At 31.5% G+C, this 22,204-nt stretch overlaps 2 protein-coding genes across 12 annotated transcripts in view; one reads left to right on the plus strand and one right to left on the minus strand.

The window, feature by feature from the left end:
- The window catches only part of LOC142334153 (putative endochitinase), an 84,179-nt gene extending 75,315 nt beyond the window's left edge, over nucleotides 1–8,864 (minus strand). The window contains exon 1 of one of the 2 annotated variants that reach the window (XM_075381935.1): nucleotides 8,583–8,864. The gene's annotated coding sequence lies outside the window, so the exon portion shown is untranslated. Of the gene's footprint in view, nucleotides 1–3,233; nucleotides 3,254–8,582 lie in introns of those variants that run through there. The other variant, XM_075381936.1, reaches the window with a different exon arrangement.
- Nucleotides 1,083–21,223, plus strand: LOC142334152 (uncharacterized). 10 transcript variants are annotated; one of them, XR_012758787.1, is made up of 6 exons: nucleotides 9,412–9,529; nucleotides 11,560–11,706; nucleotides 11,803–11,937; nucleotides 14,964–15,089; nucleotides 18,176–18,320; nucleotides 20,296–20,434. XR_012758787.1 is itself a non-coding variant. In XM_075381926.1 (5 exons), the coding sequence occupies exons 2-5, from the start codon at nucleotides 11,563–11,565 to the stop codon at nucleotides 20,956–20,958; spliced, it is 1,068 nt and encodes a 355-aa protein (XP_075238041.1). In that variant the 5' UTR covers nucleotides 1,083–1,208; nucleotides 11,560–11,562; the 3' UTR covers nucleotides 20,959–21,223. The 10 variants fall into 10 exon arrangements, 9 of the variants coding, with proteins under 9 accessions (XP_075238041.1, XP_075238045.1, XP_075238039.1 ...); XM_075381926.1 differs by lacking the exons at nucleotides 9,412–9,529; nucleotides 18,176–18,320 and adding an exon at nucleotides 1,083–1,208 and having other exon boundaries at nucleotides 20,296–21,223; XM_075381930.1 differs by lacking the exons at nucleotides 9,412–9,529; nucleotides 18,176–18,320 and adding an exon at nucleotides 1,083–1,208 and having other exon boundaries at nucleotides 11,808–11,937; nucleotides 20,296–21,223.
- Nucleotides 21,224–22,204: the final 981 nt, after the last annotated feature.

Consider the following 22,204-nt stretch of genomic DNA (forward strand, 5'->3'; position numbering starts at 1 on the left):
CCACCCCATGGGCCGGCCAATCGTTGGTGATATCATAAAACTTTACTTACATATATTTTAGGCCCTTATATGAACTTGAACAGAAGTTCAATATTTTACTTAATAAGAAAGTTATAGCGATGTTTTGTTTTTTTCGAAAAACCCACCCCATTTCCACTCCCGTAGTCCGATTTTTCCCATTAACGAACTCGATCGAGATTTTGGGCAGTTATATTTTATGTATCAATTTGAAAGTGATTGGCGCAAAATTACGGCAGTTATCGTCCATAATATAAAATAAGTGAAATATATATATACTTATGATATATCGTTGAAAAGCTCTCAGTGAGGGCTTATTACTCCCAATTTTTTTTATTTTCGGCACTTTTTGTTCAGTCGATTGCAATCAAAAGGGATAGTGTACAACTAGATGTTACAACAGTCCTAAATAAAAAATTACAATCATCTAAAGCTAATCGTTTTTGAGTTATGCGAGATACATACAAACAGACGTCACGCCAAAACTGGTAAAAATGGATTCAGGGATGGTCAAAACGGATATTTCCATTGAAATCTGAAAATTTTTCACGATCATAATATACTTTCTTTACTTCGTACAAGGAATTAAAAACTATTAACTCGAAAATTAAAACTAATGAATTCAGTAATCTGTATTATTAATATAAGGAAGTAATAATAAATAAAAAACTAACATTAGTAAAATAAAAAGATGGCTCTGAACAAAATTTACTTCCTGTGATAACTTTGTACGTAGTGATGATTGTGAGGGAGTGTGCACGTGAATGGGACCAGATAGAAAAATTTCTAGAATGTTCCGAATCTCGTCCTTCCATCTGTTCGCGCCATAATTCGTCAACAAAAAAGAACTGCGTCTGTCAAAATGTGTTACGTTGATGAAAAATTATATTTCTTTATAATATTATTACCTGTTCCATTACATAAAGCAATGTAGAAAAAATAAACCAAACTTATATATATAATCTAATCTTTTCTTTCTGATAATTTGTTAAATTAGTATTATTGTTATTAACGATTAAAGTTGTCAAATACACCAAATAATATTTCTTTACGATTTGTAGCGTCGTTATCAAAGCCGTATCAAATTTTGTTTACTTGATTATTTGTATTTGGCGAACATTATTAATATTTAGGAATATTTTAAACGAATCTAAACGACCGTTCAGAAAAGAATTCAACATGTAAACCAGGTAAGTTCTTTTAAAATTCTTATAAAATTTATATATAGATTACTTTATACATAATAAAAATAATTTGCTTTCAAGTAAGTTATACATTTCTCTTTTAGTATACACTAAAAGAGAGGTTTCCGATTCTTTTGTAGACTAAATTTTTTGTATTTAATTTCTATTTAAATGTCCTCTAATAATTGCTACTTATTAATTATTTCGGGTGTCAATATTTTATTTAAATTCTGTTTTTTGTTTTTAAAAAAAATGTTGATTTCTGATTTGATGATTAATAAATGAGCTATATATTTTAAAAAGGTAAAATGGCCTTTATTGTTACATGAAATACTTTAAAAATATTTTCTCGCTTTTTTAAACTTAAATTGATGTGTTTTGCAGATCAAAACGGTCGGTTTTTATGTTAGGTGGTCATATTTATTATTAATTTTTTTTGCAACAAAAATTTATTTTGATTTTTTTAAATATTATTTATTAAGCGTGATAACTTACAATTGTACAATGAATGCAACTTTTAAAATTCACCTGCATGATTAGCTAAATAACATAGCCAACAGTACATAAACGGTTAATGATGAGGCCTTCAATTATTTAATTTTATGTAATATTCAGTATGTATATATATAATTACAACCGCGCACGTAAACATGATGATTGCACATATACATAAAAGCACATTCGGGTGCGCGCTTCAGTTACTTTTTTTGGCAAAAATTACAATTTTTTATTTTAATTTAAAGCAGAAATTTAAAAAAATCGAGTAGTGTAATTAACAATAGACATGTAACGTCTTCAATAATCATCTTAAAAGAAAAATAACTGAACCATAAATTATTATAGATTATAAAAAATATTACCGGTGATATGTAACGGGGTAATGATATGATTACACAATTTCTAAATTTATCAACTTAGCTGATTATTACGTATACAGTAAATACATCTACAATACAAATGCGCGCGCACCACCCACACACCGAAAGAGAGAGAGAGAGATCTATTTTTTATTAATACTAACATAAAGTAATGTGTGAAGTTTAATCTGTGTTTGTTTAGACATTTATATACTTTGTTCTTATTTATATATTTACTAGCTGCAGGATTTAATTTCCGGATAAACAAGATTCGGTCGATCAATAGCGTATTCGATGCGTTAAACAGTTAGTGCTCGATTTGCTGATACATACGCCGTTTGAATCGTGAAAATCGGACGAGCGGTTGCCGAGATATTACGGTGGTAATATCTCGGCAAAACTAATATTAAATATGTAATTTAACATTACATATTATAATTACATTAATTTAAAATTTAGCATACAATAAATGGAATACTCGAGGGAATGCATAGTTGGTAGTTACAGTGTTAGATAACTTTTTTATATAGAAATTTTAGATTATTTAGAAATTTATATACTTCGTTCTTATATATTTACTAGCTGCAGGGCTAAACGATTAAATTATTTATAATTATTTAATGGGAAATCGTCGAGGGGGTCGAAAAATGTTTCCAGAGGGTTAGGACTGACCGTTTTCGAGATATTTGCAATTTTCATCCAAAAATTCGGATCCGGTTAAAAAGTACTAAATTTTCCCAGAACGTCGATATATATTTCGCTTATATATCGTTATGTATACGGTATAATAATAAAACAAGTATAGACCTGACCATGAGACATGTACTAACGAATCGAGATTTTCCGCTAGGTGATCGGTACATTCCAATGCTAAGCTAAGGGGGACGCACACACAGACACAAATACAAATGCCGTTTAATAGGATAGGAATATAGTGCAAAACACTTAATTTTTTTCCCTCCGAGACAAACGTTTAGGTATTGCTTCACAGGCTGGAATAAAATGATACGATTGTGAATCTTGTAGCGTGTGAAAATGCCATATCTGACCGGGATTCGAACCAGAGACCTCCGAATGAAAGGCCAAGACGCTACAACTCACACCGTAGATGCCCGCTAAAAAGTTATATTATAAATTTTATCCTCTCATTTTCATTTTTATAACAGATTGTTACCTTAACACAGTTTGTAGAGAAACAGTAGAACAAATGACTGATGTACTAAAGGTCTCGGCATCGATTTTTAACTTGGACACCTCTCAGATTACAAGGTATTCCCATATGAGTATCGCTCTCCTCTCAAAAAAAAAATCAGAAAATTCTAGATTCGATTCTTGGCTTGAATTATCATTAAAAACCGACGATTAACGTATTGAAGATTTCGAGTTGATTTTCGTTTTGGACACAAATTTGCGTTCGTAATCCTTACCCGCATGTCGTTCATAAAAAAAAAAGAAATATTACAAACATTAGAATCACAATCTATTGGTATCTTATAAAAATAAATATATTTTTACATCGGCATCTATATATAAATTCATAATAAAAGATTTTAAAAACCTACCAATATACTGAAGGTCTCAGATTCGAGTCCCATGTTAGAACACCACCATCGACAATTGTTTAGCTAGGTTTCATACACAAAAAAAAAAAACGTAACATGTCTCAATTCAATTCCTGACTTAAAGCATTTTTTTTCAATAATTTCAATCGAAACAATGGCCACAACGAATATAAAAAAAAATAAATAAATCATTGATAAAGGCGTTGGTGATAAATTATAGTATATGGAACACATTAGAAGTGGTAACTGTTTAACCTTGAACGGTTGAATGTACATGAAGTGAAGAAGGGGGACCGAATCCCCTTCCGATGGTACAGCAACCGTTGCTAAGACGTTGCCAGATAGACAGCGTGTCAAAAAAAATTGTTATGTCTTCCGCGTACTAAAGAAATACTCAATTGACGCGTCAAATTCCATCTATTAACAAATTTGAATCGACAGCGAATCAACATTAAATTATTTTTAATTTTTTTGGCATGTTAAAAATACAAAGGTTGATTGGGGATTCGGCACCTTTCAGCAGCGCTTTATTTTAAAACCGATTAGTTTTGTAAACACAAGACTCAAAATTGTATTAATCTTTCATATTCTCGTATTTTAAAATTTATGTAATTTAACATTACATATTATAATTACATTAATTTAAAATTTAACATACAATAAATGGAATACTCGAGCGAATACAAAATTGGTAGTTACAGTGTTAGATAACTTTTTTTTTTAACCAACATAGCATGGAGGACCGAGTCGTATTAAAATGTACAACAAAAAAAATTATCGTGCAAAGATTGTTGCAAACTTCAGGCTTTATTTTTGTCTTAATGTACATAGTTTAGGCTTCAGAATTTTCTTTTTTTGTATGAAACGACAAAACCTAATGAGAAAATAATAAAAAAAACATGAAATAATTGTTGACATTGATCTCAAGCGCACGCGCGCGCGCACACACACACTTCATGGCGGGTAGTAGCGCCTTTCTCTGCAATCCCGAAAAGTTTTGAATTCAAATTAAAAAATATATATATATATATATTTTTTATCTTCAAAGATATGAACCACCCACCCTTATGCTGAGAGGAAAAAAAGGAAATATGGCCCACACCAATAAAGAAAATGCTGAAATTTTGGCAGAAACCTTCAATAGACTCCTCAACTGTGACGACCCCCCAGAGCTTTTTGAGATTGACACTGAAACTCCAGTTAAAACTTCACCAGTAAATATCAACCCGCCAACAATTCAAGAAGTTCTCGCAGCCTTAAATGAAATAAAAAACTACAAAGCAAGCGGAGAAGACCAGCTTTTCGCAGAACTCTGGAAACACTCATCAGTTTATTCAGTCAAAACTTCCCTACATCTATGCCTCGTGAAAATATGGAACGAAGAAAAACTTCCAGAACACTGGACCACAGCCCTCATCCATCCATTACATAAAAAAGGGGATAAAACTAATCCTGAAAACTACAGAGGCATATCTCTCCTGGATTGCACATACAAAATCCTGTCGAGAATCATATACAACCGATGCAAAGACCAACTTGAACTGGAACTTGGGGAATACCAAGGGGGATTTAGGCCATGGAGAGGTTGCCCGGAGCAAATAATATCCCTAAAACTTATGATGGACTTATATAAAAGACGGAAAAAACAACTAATAATCACCTTCGTCGACTTTAAAAGGGCCTATGATTGTATACACCGACCATCCATGCTGAATATTCTGAGAAACCTGGGCCTTCACCCTAAACTCGTAAACATGATAAAATTAACTTTAACCAATACCCAGTCCAGAGTGAAATTCAGAGGTGAACTCTCTCAACCCTTCTACATAAAAACTGGATTGAGGCAAGGAGACGGCCTCTCACCACTCCTTTTTAACTGCGCCCTTGAATTTGTCATGAGAAAATGGTATGAAATAAATCCCAAAAATATAAAAATGGGTACTAAGAAAAACTCCATCACAATAAATTGCCTAGGATTTGCAGATGACCTCGCTCTTTTAGCAAATAATATTTCAAGAAGCCAAAACACAAATCATGAGCCTTCAAAACCTAGCACAAGAGATAGGGCTTCATATCTCTTTCGAAAAAACTGAACTAATGGCCATAGATCCTCTGGTAATAGAGCGCATTACGGTAAACAATCAGAAAATTAAAATAGTAAAACAATTTAAATATCTAGGGGAAATAATAACTTATAATTTAAATGAAAAAGTGACATGGCAAAACAGGACAAATAAAATGATTAAATGCCAAAAATTAACTTGGTCAACATATAACAAAAAATGCCTTTCTGCTAAAACAAAACTTAAACATTATAAAACTGTAGTACAGCCAGAAGTCACCTACGGAAGCGAGACCCTTTTCAAAATCACTCAGAAAAACTGAATTGAAAAAAATTCTGAAAATAGAGAGGAGAATTGTCAGAACGTGTATCAATAAAAAACACCAAAAAGAAGGCCAATGGTGGATTGTGCCAAATGAGGTGGTATTCACCACCTCATTTGAGCCTGTTACTGAGAAATAGAGCCTGTTACTGATACTATGCGGAAAAAAAGAATCTCTTTCTTCGGTCATCTCATAAGGACACCGCAAACAAGACTGTCAAGAAATATCATTGAAAAGCTCTGGTTCCAAAAGCTAGAAGTAGGATGGATCAAAGAAATTAGAGAAGATATGAAAGAATTGGGAATTTCCCTGACTGACCTACAGAATAAAACTGGAAAAATTACAAAGCTAAAAGATAAAAGCATTAGATTTAAACAAAAGACAGACAAACGACAAAATACGACGAAGAGGGTGTTTACGGATGAAGAAAAGAAAGCAAGATCTGAACGAATGAAGAAACACTGGGCAGCTCGAAAGAGTAAAATAAAACTCTTTTCTCAGAAAAGATCCAACTAAAATGAATTTAAGTGGTCCCATGTTGGCCGTAAAAGCATAATAATAATAATAATGAGAAAATGGATATTCAGCAAATATTATTTATTGCAACGATCAAATATTTCAATCATTTCTAGATCGTATTTTAAATTTAATGACTTCATCTCCTCGCATCAAATAAGATACTCCTCTTGGAGGGCAGATTCAGAACATTTATTATCATAATTTATCGCTAAGAATTTTAGTTCATCCCCTTTTTCAGCACTAGCTGATCTAGCAAAAGAACTTGAAAACTTTATGAAGATTCTTGGAATGCCATTTAACTGTCTACGCATGCGTTTGGATTGCGATAAGCAAGTGTTGCATTTCTGGCTTGCGGGAAATCCCCCAAGAAAGGGGTCAAACCATTTTTGGTGGGAGGGGGTCCGAGGGACCGCCTCCGACTAGGTTATATTATATCAACATAACCTTTTTTTCATGCATCAAAAATCTCAACTAGAATTCTATACAGAAGAATTGAGAAGAGAGTGGAAGAAGTGTTAGGAGAAGACCAATTTGGTTTTAGGAAAAGCATAGGGACAAGGGAAGTAATTTTAGGCCTCAGATTAATAGTAGAAGGAAGATTAAAGAAAAACAAACCGACATAATCGGCATTTATAGACCTAGAAAAGGCATTTGATAATGTAGACTGGAATAAAATGTTCAGCATTTAAAAAAAATTAGGGTTCAAATACAGAGATAGAAGGATTGCTAACATTTACAGGAACCAAACATCAACAGTAATAATCGAAGAACATAAGAAAGAAGTCATAATAAGTAAGAGAGTACGACAAGGATGTTCCCTATCCCGGTTACTTTTTAATCTTTACATAGAACTAGCACTTAATGATGTTAAAGAACAATTTAGATCCGAAGTAACAGTACAAGGTGAGAAGATAAAGATGGTATGATTTGCTGATGATATACTAATTCTAGCCGAGAGTAAAAAGGATTTAGAAGAAACAATGAACGTCATGGATGAAGCCCCAGGCAAGAACTATTGCATGAAAATAAACAAAAGTAATGAAATTAGTAGAAATAACAAAGATGAACCGCTGAATGTGAAAACAGGAGTAGAAAAGATTACGGAGGTAGAAGAATTTTATTATCTGGGAAGTAGAATTACTAAAGATGGATGAAGCAGGAGCGATATAAAATGCTGAATAGCACAGGCGAAACGAGCCTTCAGTCAGAAAAATAATTTGTTTACATAAAAAATTAATTTAAATGTCAGGAAAAGATTTTTGAAAGTATGTGTTTGGAGCGTCGCTTTATATGGAAGTGAAACTTGGATGATCGAAGTACTGAGAAGAAAAGATTAGAAGCTTTTGAAATGCGGTGCTATAGGAGAATGTTAAAAATCAGACTGGTGGATAAAGTGACAAATGAAGAGGTGTTGCGGAAAATAGATGAAGAAAGAAGCGTTTGGAAAAATATAGTTAAAAGAAGAGTCAGACTTATAGGCCACATAAAGAAGACAAAAAAAAAACCTTTTTTTTTCTCTTGTTTAACCTCCAGGTCCACAGTTAGGTATTGCTTCAGAGGATGAGATGAAAGATTTGTAGCGTGTGTGAAAATGCCATGCCTTTCTTTTTCCTGTTTAGCCTCCGGGAATTACCGTTCAGATAATACTTCAAAGGATGAGTGAGAATGATATGTATGAGTGTAGTCTTGTACAGTCTCAGTTCGACCATTTCTGTGCTGTGTGGTTAATTGAAACCAACCACCAAAGAACACCGATATCCACGATCTAGTATTCAAATCTGACTTTACTTGGATTTGAACACTGGAACTCTCGACTTCCAAAACAGTTGATATGGGAAGACGCGTTCACCACGTGACCAACCGATGGGGTGCAAATGCCACACCTTGTATCAACATAACCTAACCGAACATAACTTACGTAAGCTATCCTCTTATAACTAATGTTAAATACATATTTTATGAATACCCTCTTATAACTAATGTTACATACATATTCTATGAATGATGTATGGAGAATATGTAAAATGATCGGTATACTTAATAGATTAAATACGTACAAATATGTTTAATAGTTTGAAAATGCTTTAAACCACTTAAAAACTTTAGTTTGTGACAGAGCATCATTTTCATACGCCCGTTTTAATTTTGAAAAAGTTTCAGTAGCAGTCTCACCGAGTTTAACACAAAACTTAATTGCACAACGTTGCTAATAATTAGTATCACTCATTTTTGTAACGCACAAGAAAAACTCATTTCACGAAAAGTTCGTTTACATCTCATGCGGCAACAATAGACTAAATATATTAATACCTAATATAAATCAGCTGTTCATATAACCATGTTTGTGTAACTTTGCAGTGTTGTCACTTTGGCTGCCAAAAAAAAAACTAGAGTCTACTTTATTTAGAGACCCGTAAATAAAATAATTTAATAAAAACAAAGGCTTATTCATTTTTCTTTTGAATTAAGCCCATTTTTATTATCAATTCCCTTTCTCCACTAAAAATAATGAAAAGTTGACAAAATATTATTTAAGCATATGCTAATTTAGTTTTTACACGACTGCTCAAAATGGATTGTAATATATTTACGGTGTGTGAGTGTATATATTTTTTCCACTGTAGCGGCTCAATGGCTGAACTGATTTAGATGGATGACCCTATGTTGGAATCCTTACATTACCGGAGTTGTGTAGGCTACAAAAAAAAAATATATATATATATATATATTTATTTATTGACACTTAGTAATATTCTAAGTAAATATAAATATTAGTTTGCTACAGCTGAATAAATCTATACATATTACATGACTGCCCAAGAACGATTAAAATTTTTACGGTGTACATATGTATGTCATTACTACTAAAATTCATGTTGGCATCATCGGTCCGACTGATTCGCCGTAATCATCTGTTTGCGAGTTAGGTTAGTTGAATTAAAACTATAGCAAGTTATTGTAAGTTGATTGTCGATAGTTTATATTCGTTACTTGTTTATTCGATGTAAGTTAATTACGCTAATATTAATATTTAATGACTACTAATGTAAAATATGTCTTTTTTGGCAACTGTAGTTTCTATTTTTTCTATTCTTTTAAAATGCAGTTTCAAAGAAAAAATAATGGAGTTTGTCCTTTTTGTGTAGTTTACTTATTTATAGTTTTTGCTTTTTTAATAATTTATTCTTTAACATATTTTTAAATGTTTATTGTTTTATCCTTTTAAGTACGTAATAAGTAACAATAGTTTTGTTTTCACAGACAATTGTTTAATCATTTCTAGATTATATAGTAATAATACGTTTCTTCAACGTTGTGAACGTCATCAAAAATATACACAGAAAATTATAGTAAGAGTTTAGGAGAAAAGGTTTTGTCAATGTTATTTTAAAAATTAATATTTAGGTTGGAACAGCATGATGAAACATTATTACACGTTAAATTATTTACCATTAATATTTTAATTAGCGACTGTATGGAAACAAGCTTGTGCTTATTGTATTGTATGTTTCTTTTTAGTTATTTACACATTTACCCAGATTTGTATTTCAGTAACAAAGAATTGAACCAAAAAACTGAAAAAACTTGCTTGTAACTTATATCTATTTACAGATAAATACATACGTAAACAAAACCCTTTTTTTAATGATTTTATTTTTCCACTACTTTTTGAATAAAGTTGCTGCTAATTTGAAATTATTTTCAGCCAGAGTTGAAGAATAAATATCTTATGAGTGGACTGTAAGGTTTTTAAAAGTGCATATAATTATTTATCAATTTCTGTTTTTGTATTTATTGATTGCAGTCCTGATAAAGTTTCATGAGTATTATTTCAGAATTATTTTTATTAATTTTTTATCTAAAAACCATTACCATATCTCTTTTTATTTGGTAATCCTGAGCAGTTACTTGATCAACATTAATTTGTTTTATACTTTAATATGTGCTTAGGATCAGCAAAACACAAGATGTAAATTTTGAAAACAGATTTGGACAGCGGGTGACCCATCCAAGGTCAAAGTCCACGCCACATTATCGGTACTATAGTCAATTAACTATCAGTTTTGTGAGTTATTGAGACATGGTCTCAGATATTAATCCATTCTGTGGAGAAAGGTTAGGGTTAAGGTTAGATTTTTGTGGAGAGAATTTAGGGATAAATTACCAAAGTTTGGTAATACTTAACTCTGTCTTGTAGGAAAAGTGGCTGAATTTATGTTATAATGGAAATATACTTATTACAGAGAGAGACTATACTACTCGTTCGACACTGTTGGTCTTGTGTACGATGGATAATCAGCTTACAAAGAGCCGCATCAGTCATCTTCAGCTGACTGAGTCTTTGACTGAATAACTATTAAGGTAGTTTATAGTTTTAACTACAAAACTGTATGTAACCTCTCTCCACAGAACTCTAACCTTCACCTTAAACCCTAACCTCTCTACACAGAATGGATTATTATCTTAACAGGTCACCATAACTCACAAAACTGATTGTTAATTGACTAAAATATTGATATCCTCGGCTTGGATTTTTACCTTCTACAGATCATTGCTGTCCAAACCATTTATCATTTAGATATTGTATTTAACTAATTCTAAGCATATCTATTATTAGTAGGAGAGCTGTTAAACATTTTAGGTTAGGTATTTGATGCTCTGTGAAAATTTGTGTAATACTACTTTTTTAATGTGTGAATACAAAATCAAAGACCTGGCTGAAGCATAGTGGGAGCCTAGCAAACCCTTGAATTTTTATTTGGCAAAAAAAATTGCTTGAGGCATTTTGAAATTTTAATACTTGTAAATTTAGTGTTTAATGAAATAAGAAATAAAAAAGCCAGATTATTTAGTCGGGTTTAAAATTTTCCCAGGCTGTTTCAAAATTGTATTTCATAAATATTGAAACAGTATATAAATATAAATAGATTGGTTTAAAAATTTCAATGAATGTAATGTTTTATAGTTTGCAGCGATTTTATTGTTTTCATTATAAATACTTAAATTTTAACTTGAATGTTTTTATTTTTGAAGGTAATGGATGTACCTTTAAAGAATATCTACACATTTGAAGCTCTGTCCTCTAACAGTATCAAACTAGAAATTGAAGATGATAGCGCAGAGGAAACATTATGCTTGTTTTTACCACATCACCCGATTGATGATATTACATCTGATTGTGTAAGTATAATTTGATTTATGTTTTTTGTTTATGTCATATAGGAAGTGTCATCACATCATTAAACTTAACATTAAAATGTTGATTTTATGTTTTAGGATAGTGATTCTTTCCAAGTGAAAGAGGAGCCACTTGGTAATGGTTGTGATAATTATAATGAAGTAACTGATCCTCTTGCGTTTGAAGGGATCAAGTTAATTAAATCTGAAGATCATGCAATTAAAAATGAAGTGGTAAGTTTTATTGTGCATTTATTTTATATTGAAAGTAACGTATGAAGTTTATACTAGCCATCTCAGAGTGTATTCATCGGAGTATTATAGGAATGAAAGTTTATGTATGCACTTAATGTCGATTCTTTAATTTGACTTCATTGCATTTTCTATCAAGTTTTGATTCTTTCTTTAGTAATTCTTGAATTTAAAAGTTTAACTTACACGTACTGGGAGCATTACAGTTCTGATGCTTTACCACATTGGCCAAAACATTACGACTGTTTTTATTATGATAATGCGCATGTACCCATGTCTCGGATTGTAGATGCAAAACTCCATGAAAATTTATGCTTTGACAGTGGCAAGTTGAAGCATGTGCTGTAAAGTTGTTTTATTCCAATATATTCAAGGTTATGGTCGAGTCTTGTAGTTTACAGGCTTGGTAAATTTATTTTGCATTTTTGTAAGGCTTATCATACGTGTATTTTTAAAATAGGTTGTTTGGGTTTGTTTTCGACATCAATTTCTCTAGGCTCCAGTTTGACTTACTGTTGCATCATCATATTGGTGTCAGCTTATTTCTATCACGCATTATTTATTGCTGTTTAGTCTTAATATATATATATATGTTATTCTTAAGTGTTTTTTATTCTCAGCCAATTTCAGTATTGTCATAGTTCCTAGAAGTCTATTTCTTTTTGTCTGCCCTGATGTCATTTTTTCAACTTGTGCGTATTCAGAAATTTATTTTATCAGCCTTACGTAATTCTTTAGTGGTCTGCTTGCTTGTAAATTATTTTTGTTATGTCTTCATTCCCGAATTCCACACGTTTTCTCTAATCGTTCTCATACTAACACTTAGACACTACTCTTGTTGCCGACACACACTCTCTTAGGTCTGCCTAGGTTTGGTTTCCCCCTCTTTTCACTTACGCCATTTTTTCGGCAGAGTAGATCAGACTTTCACCATGTGCGGTCGACTGTGACCTTTCTCTCTCATACTTCATGTTTTTAAATAAGTTCGTCGTCTTTGTACTCTCATAAACGTTGTGGTATTTCTCCGTCGAAATATTCTGTAGTTCAACTCGTCAGTGTTTCGTGACTTCACCGATCTCTATGTTTTGTTTTGCCTTGTTTCTTTGTTAAGTTCAAATTCTGTATATTACGTCTCTCCGGAAAGTGTTTCAATCGCTACAAACTGCCGAATCTTCTCCAGCTGCTGATTACTTTTTCATCGATGCAGATTCTCTCCAAACTCGTTGCTACATATCTGAGGTGCTACTTAATTATTCAACTTCTAATCACAAATTGTTACCTCTGTTATTTTTTATTCGCCATCACAGACTACGCCAAGGATAACTGTATGTATATGTGCACTTTAATTTCACGAGTTCATTTTTTACCGATATTCGTGTGTTATTAAGGGATGTTCAAATCCTTCATTATTTATTATAGTAAACAGTTACGCTATTAGTAAAATTTGTGAAACATTCAGTAAATCGTACATTATGTTTTTCAAGTTGGGTTTAAAAAACCATTTATTCACTTAAGTGCACTCAGTACAGGCAGTCCAGGTGGCTTATATAAGGTTATGTTATTATGTCATGTGCAAACATATTTTATGTGCTTACTTATTACAATTTGTTTATATTTGTACTTGACTCTATCATTCAGTTTAATGTAATTTGTTAATCACAGAGATTAATTATTATCTATTCATGAACTGAATTCATATTACTTCTCTTAAATTAATCTAAAGAAAATAACTCCTGATGTGAAGTTACGTTTTTGGACTTCTTTGTAATTTTATATTTTACTAAATTAAACTCTATTTATATGTTCACTTTTTTCAATTTGATTATTGTAATTAACTCTTTTTTTATACTGAAATATAATCGTGGCCTTTTTTCTATACTAAAATAGAATCACATGCTTTAATTATTTAATGTTAAGTTTGATGATGTTCATAATTCAGAAAAGGCCAGTGCCAATAATAAGATGTACTGTAGTTTATTTTTCTAAGTTAATGACATTTGTTCATTGCTAATTTTTCAATATTACAGCATATGTCAGTAATGCAAATGGTTTTCCAGTCATACTATGTTTATTGATGTTATGTTTTTCTAAGTATATAATTGTAAATAGGGTGTTTTATGTTCTCTTGTTTTCAGGCTTTGTTAAATTGTTGATTTTCAAAATGTGTATTTGAAAAATGTATATTCATCTATTTTCTCATTTAATATCATTATTCATATGTTGATTCAGCTGACATTTCTTATATAGAATTAAGTTATGTTTACTTCATAATTTCTTTTAATTTTTTAAGGTTATGATTTAACATAAGTTCAGTTGTTTTCTTTCTAATTAAAGTCCAATTTCTTTTGGCAAATACGAGCTGTGTGTTCTTTTATTTTTGTTAACTTTACCCAACAATAAATGCACATGAATTGAAGAAAAGTCCGTTAAAAAACCCAGTAAAATAAAGATTGATAAAAAAACTTCCCATTGAAGCAAAGATCTATTTGAATAGTGTTAAAATTTTCAAATAATGTATTTGTTTTTTTTTTAAATTGCCGAGTCTGAATTTAAAAAGTCCAGTTAGTTTGACGTCTGGAAATTTGGGGTCCCACTGTTTATCTTTTCATTACATATATATCATCCGCGTTTCATTTGGCCTTGGTGGTGTTGATTTTATGTTCTGTAGTTAAACAAATTGCAACCTACACATTAAGAAAATAAAACCTGTATACATTTTTAACAACTAGTGTTATATTTCATCGATAGAAAATTTATATAAAAATTAATTAAAACAACTTCTTTCTTTTTTTTGGTCTATTTCTGTCTTAATTCTTGATTTTTGTATCATTTTTAGCAATTAGACTTAGATTTTTAATGGTATTTGTTACCAAAAATATCTATTTTAAATTGAATTTTATGATGTATATAATGGTATTATTAAGTTGCAGGTAGAATAAAAAAAATGATTTAATATTAGTTCGTTTTCATATTTTGCAAGGTTTTTTCATTATCCTTTTTTTTTAAAGGAATCTGAGATCTTATTGAATGATGATGTTGCATCGCAACCTAATCTTAATATGAGAACCAATGAACAAATAAATGATTTACGCCCGATTAAAAAAGAAGAAGAGATGGGGTTTTATCCAGGTCATGTAAGTATTAATTAAACATGATTTCTCTCTTGCTTATTTCGTAAATTATATGTATGTAATTTGTGTGTATGTATATTTTATTACTTGTATGTGTTCTGTTATAAAAAAAAATTGTTTTTATTTCTATTAGTTCTATTTAATTAATACTGACTTATGCTATGTGTAAATGATAAATTATCAGTGTGTAAGAGTAAAATTTTTGTTTGAAAATTTGGTGATAATTAAAATGTATGTATTATAATCTGTTGATACAATTCATATTTCAATAAGCTGTGGGTGATTTGTTGTTAGTTGTTCTGGTTGAAAAATTAGAATATTTTACCAGGTAAGCAATTTAAAAAGGACCCGACACAGAGAGATAAACACGCAATGCCAGCGGAAACAGTCTGGTTTGTGTGGATTCCGCTTATTTGTTACTATTTGCTTTGCTATGTTTCTGAAAATATTCAGAAGTTATTATACTAGGTTGTTTGTAAGGGTTTGATATTTGTTTTTGCTTTCTATCTTTGGGTATTTTAATTCAAATTTTTTGTTACATAAGTAGCCTCTGTAGGTTATCTAGGCTATCTGTATGAGTGGGTGGATTTATTTTCTTTGAACTACTCTATTGGTACAGGGACTGTCTATTACTCAGTTTTTATTTATTGTTATTTGTTTTTGTTATGTTTAATAATTTGTGGTCTGTTAATTTTGAATTTGTTGAAATTTCATACATTTGTTTAATTTGAACAGCTGTCATATTGGCAACTGTTTGTGTTGATAGTTTTTATTTGTATTGTGTGTTTATTATTGTGCACCCACTTTGTTTAGAAAAGTGGGTGTAATGACTGTTTGTATGTCTATTAGACTTCAATCTGAGATTTTATGTGAAAATTTTCTTACCTGAATTTGCATGTAGTCAATCCAACATGGGTTAAGTGGTGTGAATTTCTTGTACTTGTGGATTTACCCATTTAGTTCACTGTATAGTGGATTGTTGATCGGGGGTATGTCTGACAGCTGACATTAAGAAACAGGGTGAGCCCAACTGGGTTCAACGTGGTGAGGTATTGCAGCTTGATGGCTCTTCCTACTCTTCTAGGGAGGATAAGTCGCAAGTTGAGCCATCAACCTGGGCTGGAAAAGTTAAGGTTTTGGTTCAAGAATCAGGGAAAACAGGTTAGAAAGGCAGGTACCTTGCTCCCTTACTGCGAGCCTTTGAGGAGAATTAAGATTTAATTTTTAAGTTGTTGGAAACTCAAAGGAGTGCCTCCAAAAGTGTGCAGGATAGGATTCTTCCTAAGGTGAGGGATTTTAAGTCAGTTGTGGCAGATCTCGCTCAGGGATAAGAGACGTTGGCTGCTAATCGTGTTGGAGCAAGAGAGGTGGTGGTAAAGGAAACACAAAGCTAATCTGTCCTGATGAGAGCCAGAAGTGGTGTTTGTCAATATGAAAGAAGTGACATCTAGTAAAACTAGTAAAGACATAAAAACCCACCGGGTTGGTCTAGCGGTTAACGTTTCTTCCCAAATTAGCTGATTTGGAAGTCGAGAGTTACAGCGTTCAAGTCCTAGTAAAGCCAGTTATTTTTACATGGATTTGAATACTAGATTGTGGATACCGGGTGTTCTTTGGGGGTTGGGTTTCAATTAACTACACATCTCAGGTATGGTCGAACTGAGAATGTACAAGACTCCACTTCATTCACACTCATGCATATCATCCTCTGAAGAATTATCTAAACGGTAGTTACCGGAGGCTAAACAGGAAAAAAGAAAAGAAAAGTAAAGACATGAAGGATGAGTCAGGTAGTCCTTCGCAGTAAGAGGTCAAACTTGAAGATTCAACCAATAATAGAAACAAAGAATGGTCTTGTGGTCGTTGCAGATGTTGGGAACGACTTTCCAAGTGATTACTGATTCTTCAAAGGTTGGTAAGTCTGACATGAGAGTGGATCGTAAGAGAAAGAGGCGAAGAAATTTGTGGATTCTCTCTCGGTTAGACTCTTAAGTTTTGAACAGGAGTGATTTGGAGTCAATGATTTGGAATTAAAGAACCTGGCAGAAAAATTGTAGGCGTCCTTTATTGACCCTGCTTAGTGCTCTATACCCTGTAGTTCCAGTCGATAGAGGCAAGTGTTGTGGTGGAATAGGGAATATACTAATTTGAAACAGTCTGTCTGTTGTTTACGAAAGGCATCTCAATGAGAATGTGATCCTGGACGGTGGGCCATACTTGTTGCTAATTATAGAGAGCGCAGGAATTATTTATTACTTTCACAAGGTATGTAGTGCCAAAAGAGATTTGTGGCGTTCTTTTGTGCAACACCAGGGTAATAAAGACCCATGAGGAGTAGTATACAGTGTTTTGAGACAAACGTAGAAAGGATGTTCTTCTGTCCGCTCTCTCAACTTGGCATGGAATTATATCAGATAAAACTAAAATATTACAAAAACTACTTGATGATTTACTGCCTGATGATAATGCAGATAGTGAGTCTGCGTGTATTTACTGGTGTGTCGTGAGGTCGCTCATGTATACGGGATGCTTTATGTTTGGAAATTACCAATGCTGAAGTGCGTCAGGTTATTTGTAGTTTTGGAAAGGGTGCGGCTCCTGCCTTTGATGGTATAACAGTGGAGCTCCTTCTTTGCTCAGTTTGTGTCAGAACTGTCACACGGGTTTTTAGCAGATAGTTGTTTGCCGGGTATTTTCCAGATTGTTGGAAGAAAGGATCAGTTAAATTATTATTTAAATGCGATCACAAGGAAGCTAGTGTTGGAGTGAATTCGATTGATCTACTTGTGTCTGGGGGCAACTTGGTTGGTGATATTTTGCTAAGAAGTCAGGAGAGTTACTTTAGAAAATGTTCAGACTGTTGAGCAAAGGTCTATCCTTTATGACAGGCAAGATGGGGTGAAACAGTAGATGGGCATGATCTGCCCATCTACTCCTCTTGGTATGATCAAAAAATTTGTGATGCAATTTCTTCCAGGGTATGGCGCATTTAGGGGCAGATTGGCTCGCTTTGGCCTGGTTGATTCTGTGTTATATCTGCAATGCGGTGCGCTGGAGAATTATGTTTATGTTTTCTATGAATGTTTCAGTATGATATGAAGCATACAGAAGTGATTTGTCGGCTTGATGTTATCAGGTCGACGTTGGACTTCCATGAAAATTGAAAAAACCAGGCCAAGTGAACCATCATTGAAGAACATATGGGATCTCTTGTAAAAGAAAGGATTGCTGAAGGTGTGTAGAGTAGGTTCCCCCTTGGGTTTTCCATTTGTTGTTTTGTTATGTTCTTGTTATGGTATTAGTGTTTATGTTTTATGTTCTTGGTCTTGTTCTCTATTTACGTTTTACTACGTTCTGTTTTATGTTTTTGTTTTATTTTATTCATGCTGTTATGTGTTGAACTCAACCTTTCCTATTAGATGTAGTTCATTTTATTGTCAGCTCAATCGGTCAGTCTTGTTTAAGACTTATTGATAGGTTTTTTTGTAGGGATAATATGGAGAGGGTGACATTTTGACCAGAATCATCACATGGCAGGTGTCTATTCCTACAAGGTCAGGATGGACGTGATACAGATGAAACATAGTTGTGAAATAAAATTTTATTAATACTTTTAAAATACATTTTATTAATGATTTTCTTAATACCAGGTAATAATTTTTACAACTTTTTTTTTAAAAACTCAGCATGTTATTGTAGGTTTATCACCTGTAATGTTTGCACCGCTTTTAGCTTGTCAGACACCTAGACAATAATCTATTTTTTGTCATGTGTTTAAGCCTTTAACAATTTTTTGTTTTAATTCGTTCAAATCACAAACTTTCTTTGTTATAACTTTTAATAAACCTGCAAGCAAAAAAGTCCAGAGGAGTGATATCTAAGAGATGTAGTGGCCATGCACTAGGACCTCCTTGTCTCATTTAACATGCGGGGAAGTGTTATTTAGGAACATGTCGATAAAAGTGGTATGTAGCACCATCTTGTTGGAAACTGAATCCTGCAGGAATCTGAAGAACAGCAAAGTTCGTAAGCATGTAATGGTATGTGTGCCCTGTAACAGTGGACTTATGAAAAAACTGCCCAATGATGCCATCTTTTCTCATCATAACAGATACTGACTTTTGGTATGTCTCATTCATTTTTTATTACTGTATGGTGTTTTCACTATACCAAATTTGACAATTGTGTCTTTAACTATCCCAAATGTATGAATAGTTGCCTCATCTTTTAATAAAATATCATTATAATTATGATTGTTTTCAATATGAAGATTACCTCTGCTACAAACTGATATTGCCAGCGAACATTTGGTTATTTGTAACTTGTACACTTGCAAATGGAGCGCTTATTACCAATATCATGAATAGTAGAAAGAGGAATTTTCAGTCCATAACTAGACCACCTAATAGATTTACCTAGACTGGCAATGAATGCATCGCTTACTTGATTCACAGTCTCTTGTAACTAAAAAACCTTTGATTTCCAGTTTGTGAAACCAAGCTTCCAGTCTCTCTTGAAGTCATATGTTTGGAATATGATGTCTTGGATGTAGGAGAATTGATATTTAATTCAGTTTGTACAAGCCATTGAACATGCATAACTAATTTAAACTACTAACCAAAGCGTGCACTGAAGTTGTAAAACGTGCACCAAAGCATGTATTTTGACAGTTGCATTGGAGTCGGCTTGTCTGCACTTGTGTATTCTGCTGAATCTGAGAGTATACCGAACAAATCTTGGGGGATATATCCTTTCGTTTGAACTTATGTTGTAAAAGATTTCAAGGACTGGTTTCCTAAATATAGGCCATTAGTTTTAGATACCTTTTTCCCCAGACATCGTGTATATAAAATATATGGGTTTGTAGATCTGATCAATATGAATATAGAAGTAATAAATATATTGACCTGTTATATATTTTCTAAATAGTTAGTTTTGTTGGTTTTCCTAAAACATGCATTTTATAATGAAGTTTCAGTCAAGAGTATAAACATACTATAGATAGATACTATAAGATAGAGTTCCTTATTACACTAAAATTAACTCTGATTAATTAATATTTAAAACCATGTTGATTATGAATATATGTTTAAAATATTCAATTTTTTATACATATTTAGTGACTTAAAGTAAACACTTATTAATGTTATTGTAATCGAAATAATTTTTTATTAATTCATAATTAAAACAAAAAATAACTTATTTGCAGGTGCCTATGGATAAAAGAACCATCAAGGGAAGTACCAAGAATTTTATTACTTGTAAGAGCATAAATAATTCGATAGATGATGGAATTATAAATGAAAACTTCAGTGAATGTAATTGTGCATACGGTGATGTAACGATAGAAAATTTAATAGAGAATATAAGTAGTGAAAACAAGTTGTTCGAGCAAAAAGGAAAAGAATTGGTTTGTGAATATTGCAATGAAAGATTCAGATGTAACTGTTATTTAAAGAGACACATTAACATTCATACTAAACAGAAAAAAAATAATAGTAACTTTTGTCAAAAGTCATTTAATTTTGAAAATGTTTTAAAGAGACATCTTAATAATATTAATACAACAGAGGAAAATTATGTTTGTACCTTCTGTCAAAAGTCATTTAATAGTAAATCTCATTTACTGAGACATCTTAATATTCATACAAAAGAAAAAAATTATATTTGTAAGTTTTGTCAAAAGTCATTTAATGACAAAAGCTGTTTAAATAAGCATATTAATATTCATACAAAAGAGAAAAAATGTATTTGTAATTTTTGTCAGAAGTCCTTTTATGATAGTTCTACTTTAAAATCACATTTAAATATTCATACTAAGGAGAAAAATTATATTTGTAACTTTTGTCAGAAGTGTTTTTATCAATTCTAATTTAAAATCACATTTAAATATTCATACTAAAGAGAAAAATTATATTTGTAACTTTTGTCAAAAGTCATTTAATCGTAAATACCTTTTAAAGACACATGTTAATATTCATACTAAGGAAAAAAAGTATATTTGTAACTTTTGTCAAAAGTCATTTAATAACAAAAGCACTTTAAACAAACATATTAATATTCATACAAAAGAGAAAAATTATATTTGTAACTTTTGTCAGAAGTCTTTTTATCAAAGTTGTAACTTAAAATCACATTTAAATATTCATACTAAGCAGAAAAAGTATATTTGTAACTTTTGTCAGAAGTGTTTTTATCAAAGTTCTAATTTAAAATCACATTTAAATATTCATACTAAGGAGAAAAAGTATATTTGTAACTTTTGTCAGAAGTGTTTTTATCAAAGTTCTAATTTAAAATCACATTTAAATATTCATACAAAAGAGAAAAATTATATTTGTAACTTTTGTCAGAAGTCTTTTTATCAAAGTTGTAATTTAAAATTACATTTAAATATTCATACTAAGGAGAAAAAGTATATTTGTAACTTTTGTCAGAAGTGTTTTTATCAAAGTTCTAATTTAAAATCACATTTAAATATTCATACAAAAGAGAAAAATTAATTTATAACTTCTGTTAGAAGATGTTAAATCGTTTACCTAATTTAAAGTAGCATATTAATTTACATCCCAAAAGGAAAAATTATGTATGTAAATTTTGCCAAAAGTCTTTTAATTGCAGTTGTGATTTTAAAAACATATTAATTTCCACATAAAGAAAAAAATTAATATTTGTAACATTTATCAAAAATCTTTTAATCGGATTTATATTTTGGAAAGACATCTTAAAATATCCTTATTAGAGGTTTGTTTTGACCTTTTAAGAAAATTAAGGAAATAATTAATAGCATTCTTTCATATGTGTATAATTTAAAACTAGTATGACAAAATTTTTCTAATGTAACATTACATTTTTCTCATTTTTGTATGTTTCAACTTAAGGCTGGGAATTTTTATCTTGTATGCCTCAAACGCAGATTTGTATATTACTGTTTTTTATAATATATGATGAGTATGTTTATGAACATTTTAAGCTCAGAACCATGGCAATCAGAAAATTTGGTGTAAAAAAGTTGTATAAAGTTCTCAAGTGAGACTTGTATAAATCACAAGTTACATGTGTCTTTCTTGAACATTTTTTTTCTCAAATAATGCTGATGTTGAATAATGCTGATTTTA

This window comes from Lycorma delicatula, chromosome 13 (assembly GCF_047948215.1).
Source record: "Lycorma delicatula isolate Av1 chromosome 13, ASM4794821v1, whole genome shotgun sequence".
Taxonomy (NCBI): domain Eukaryota; kingdom Metazoa; phylum Arthropoda; class Insecta; order Hemiptera; family Fulgoridae; genus Lycorma; species Lycorma delicatula.

Excerpts from the sequence above, each read along its gene's own strand:
- LOC142334152 (XM_075381926.1), top strand. The coding sequence starts at position 11,563 with ATGGATGTACCTTTAAAGAATATCTACACATTTGAAGCTCTGTCCTCT. Across the intron at positions 11,938-14,963 it reads ATGCAATTAAAAATGAAGTG|GAATCTGAGATCTTATTGAA; the intron begins GTAAGTTTTATT and ends TTTTTTTTAAAG. Across the intron at positions 15,090-20,295 it reads TGGGGTTTTATCCAGGTCAT|GTGCCTATGGATAAAAGAAC; the intron begins GTAAGTATTAAT and ends ACTTATTTGCAG.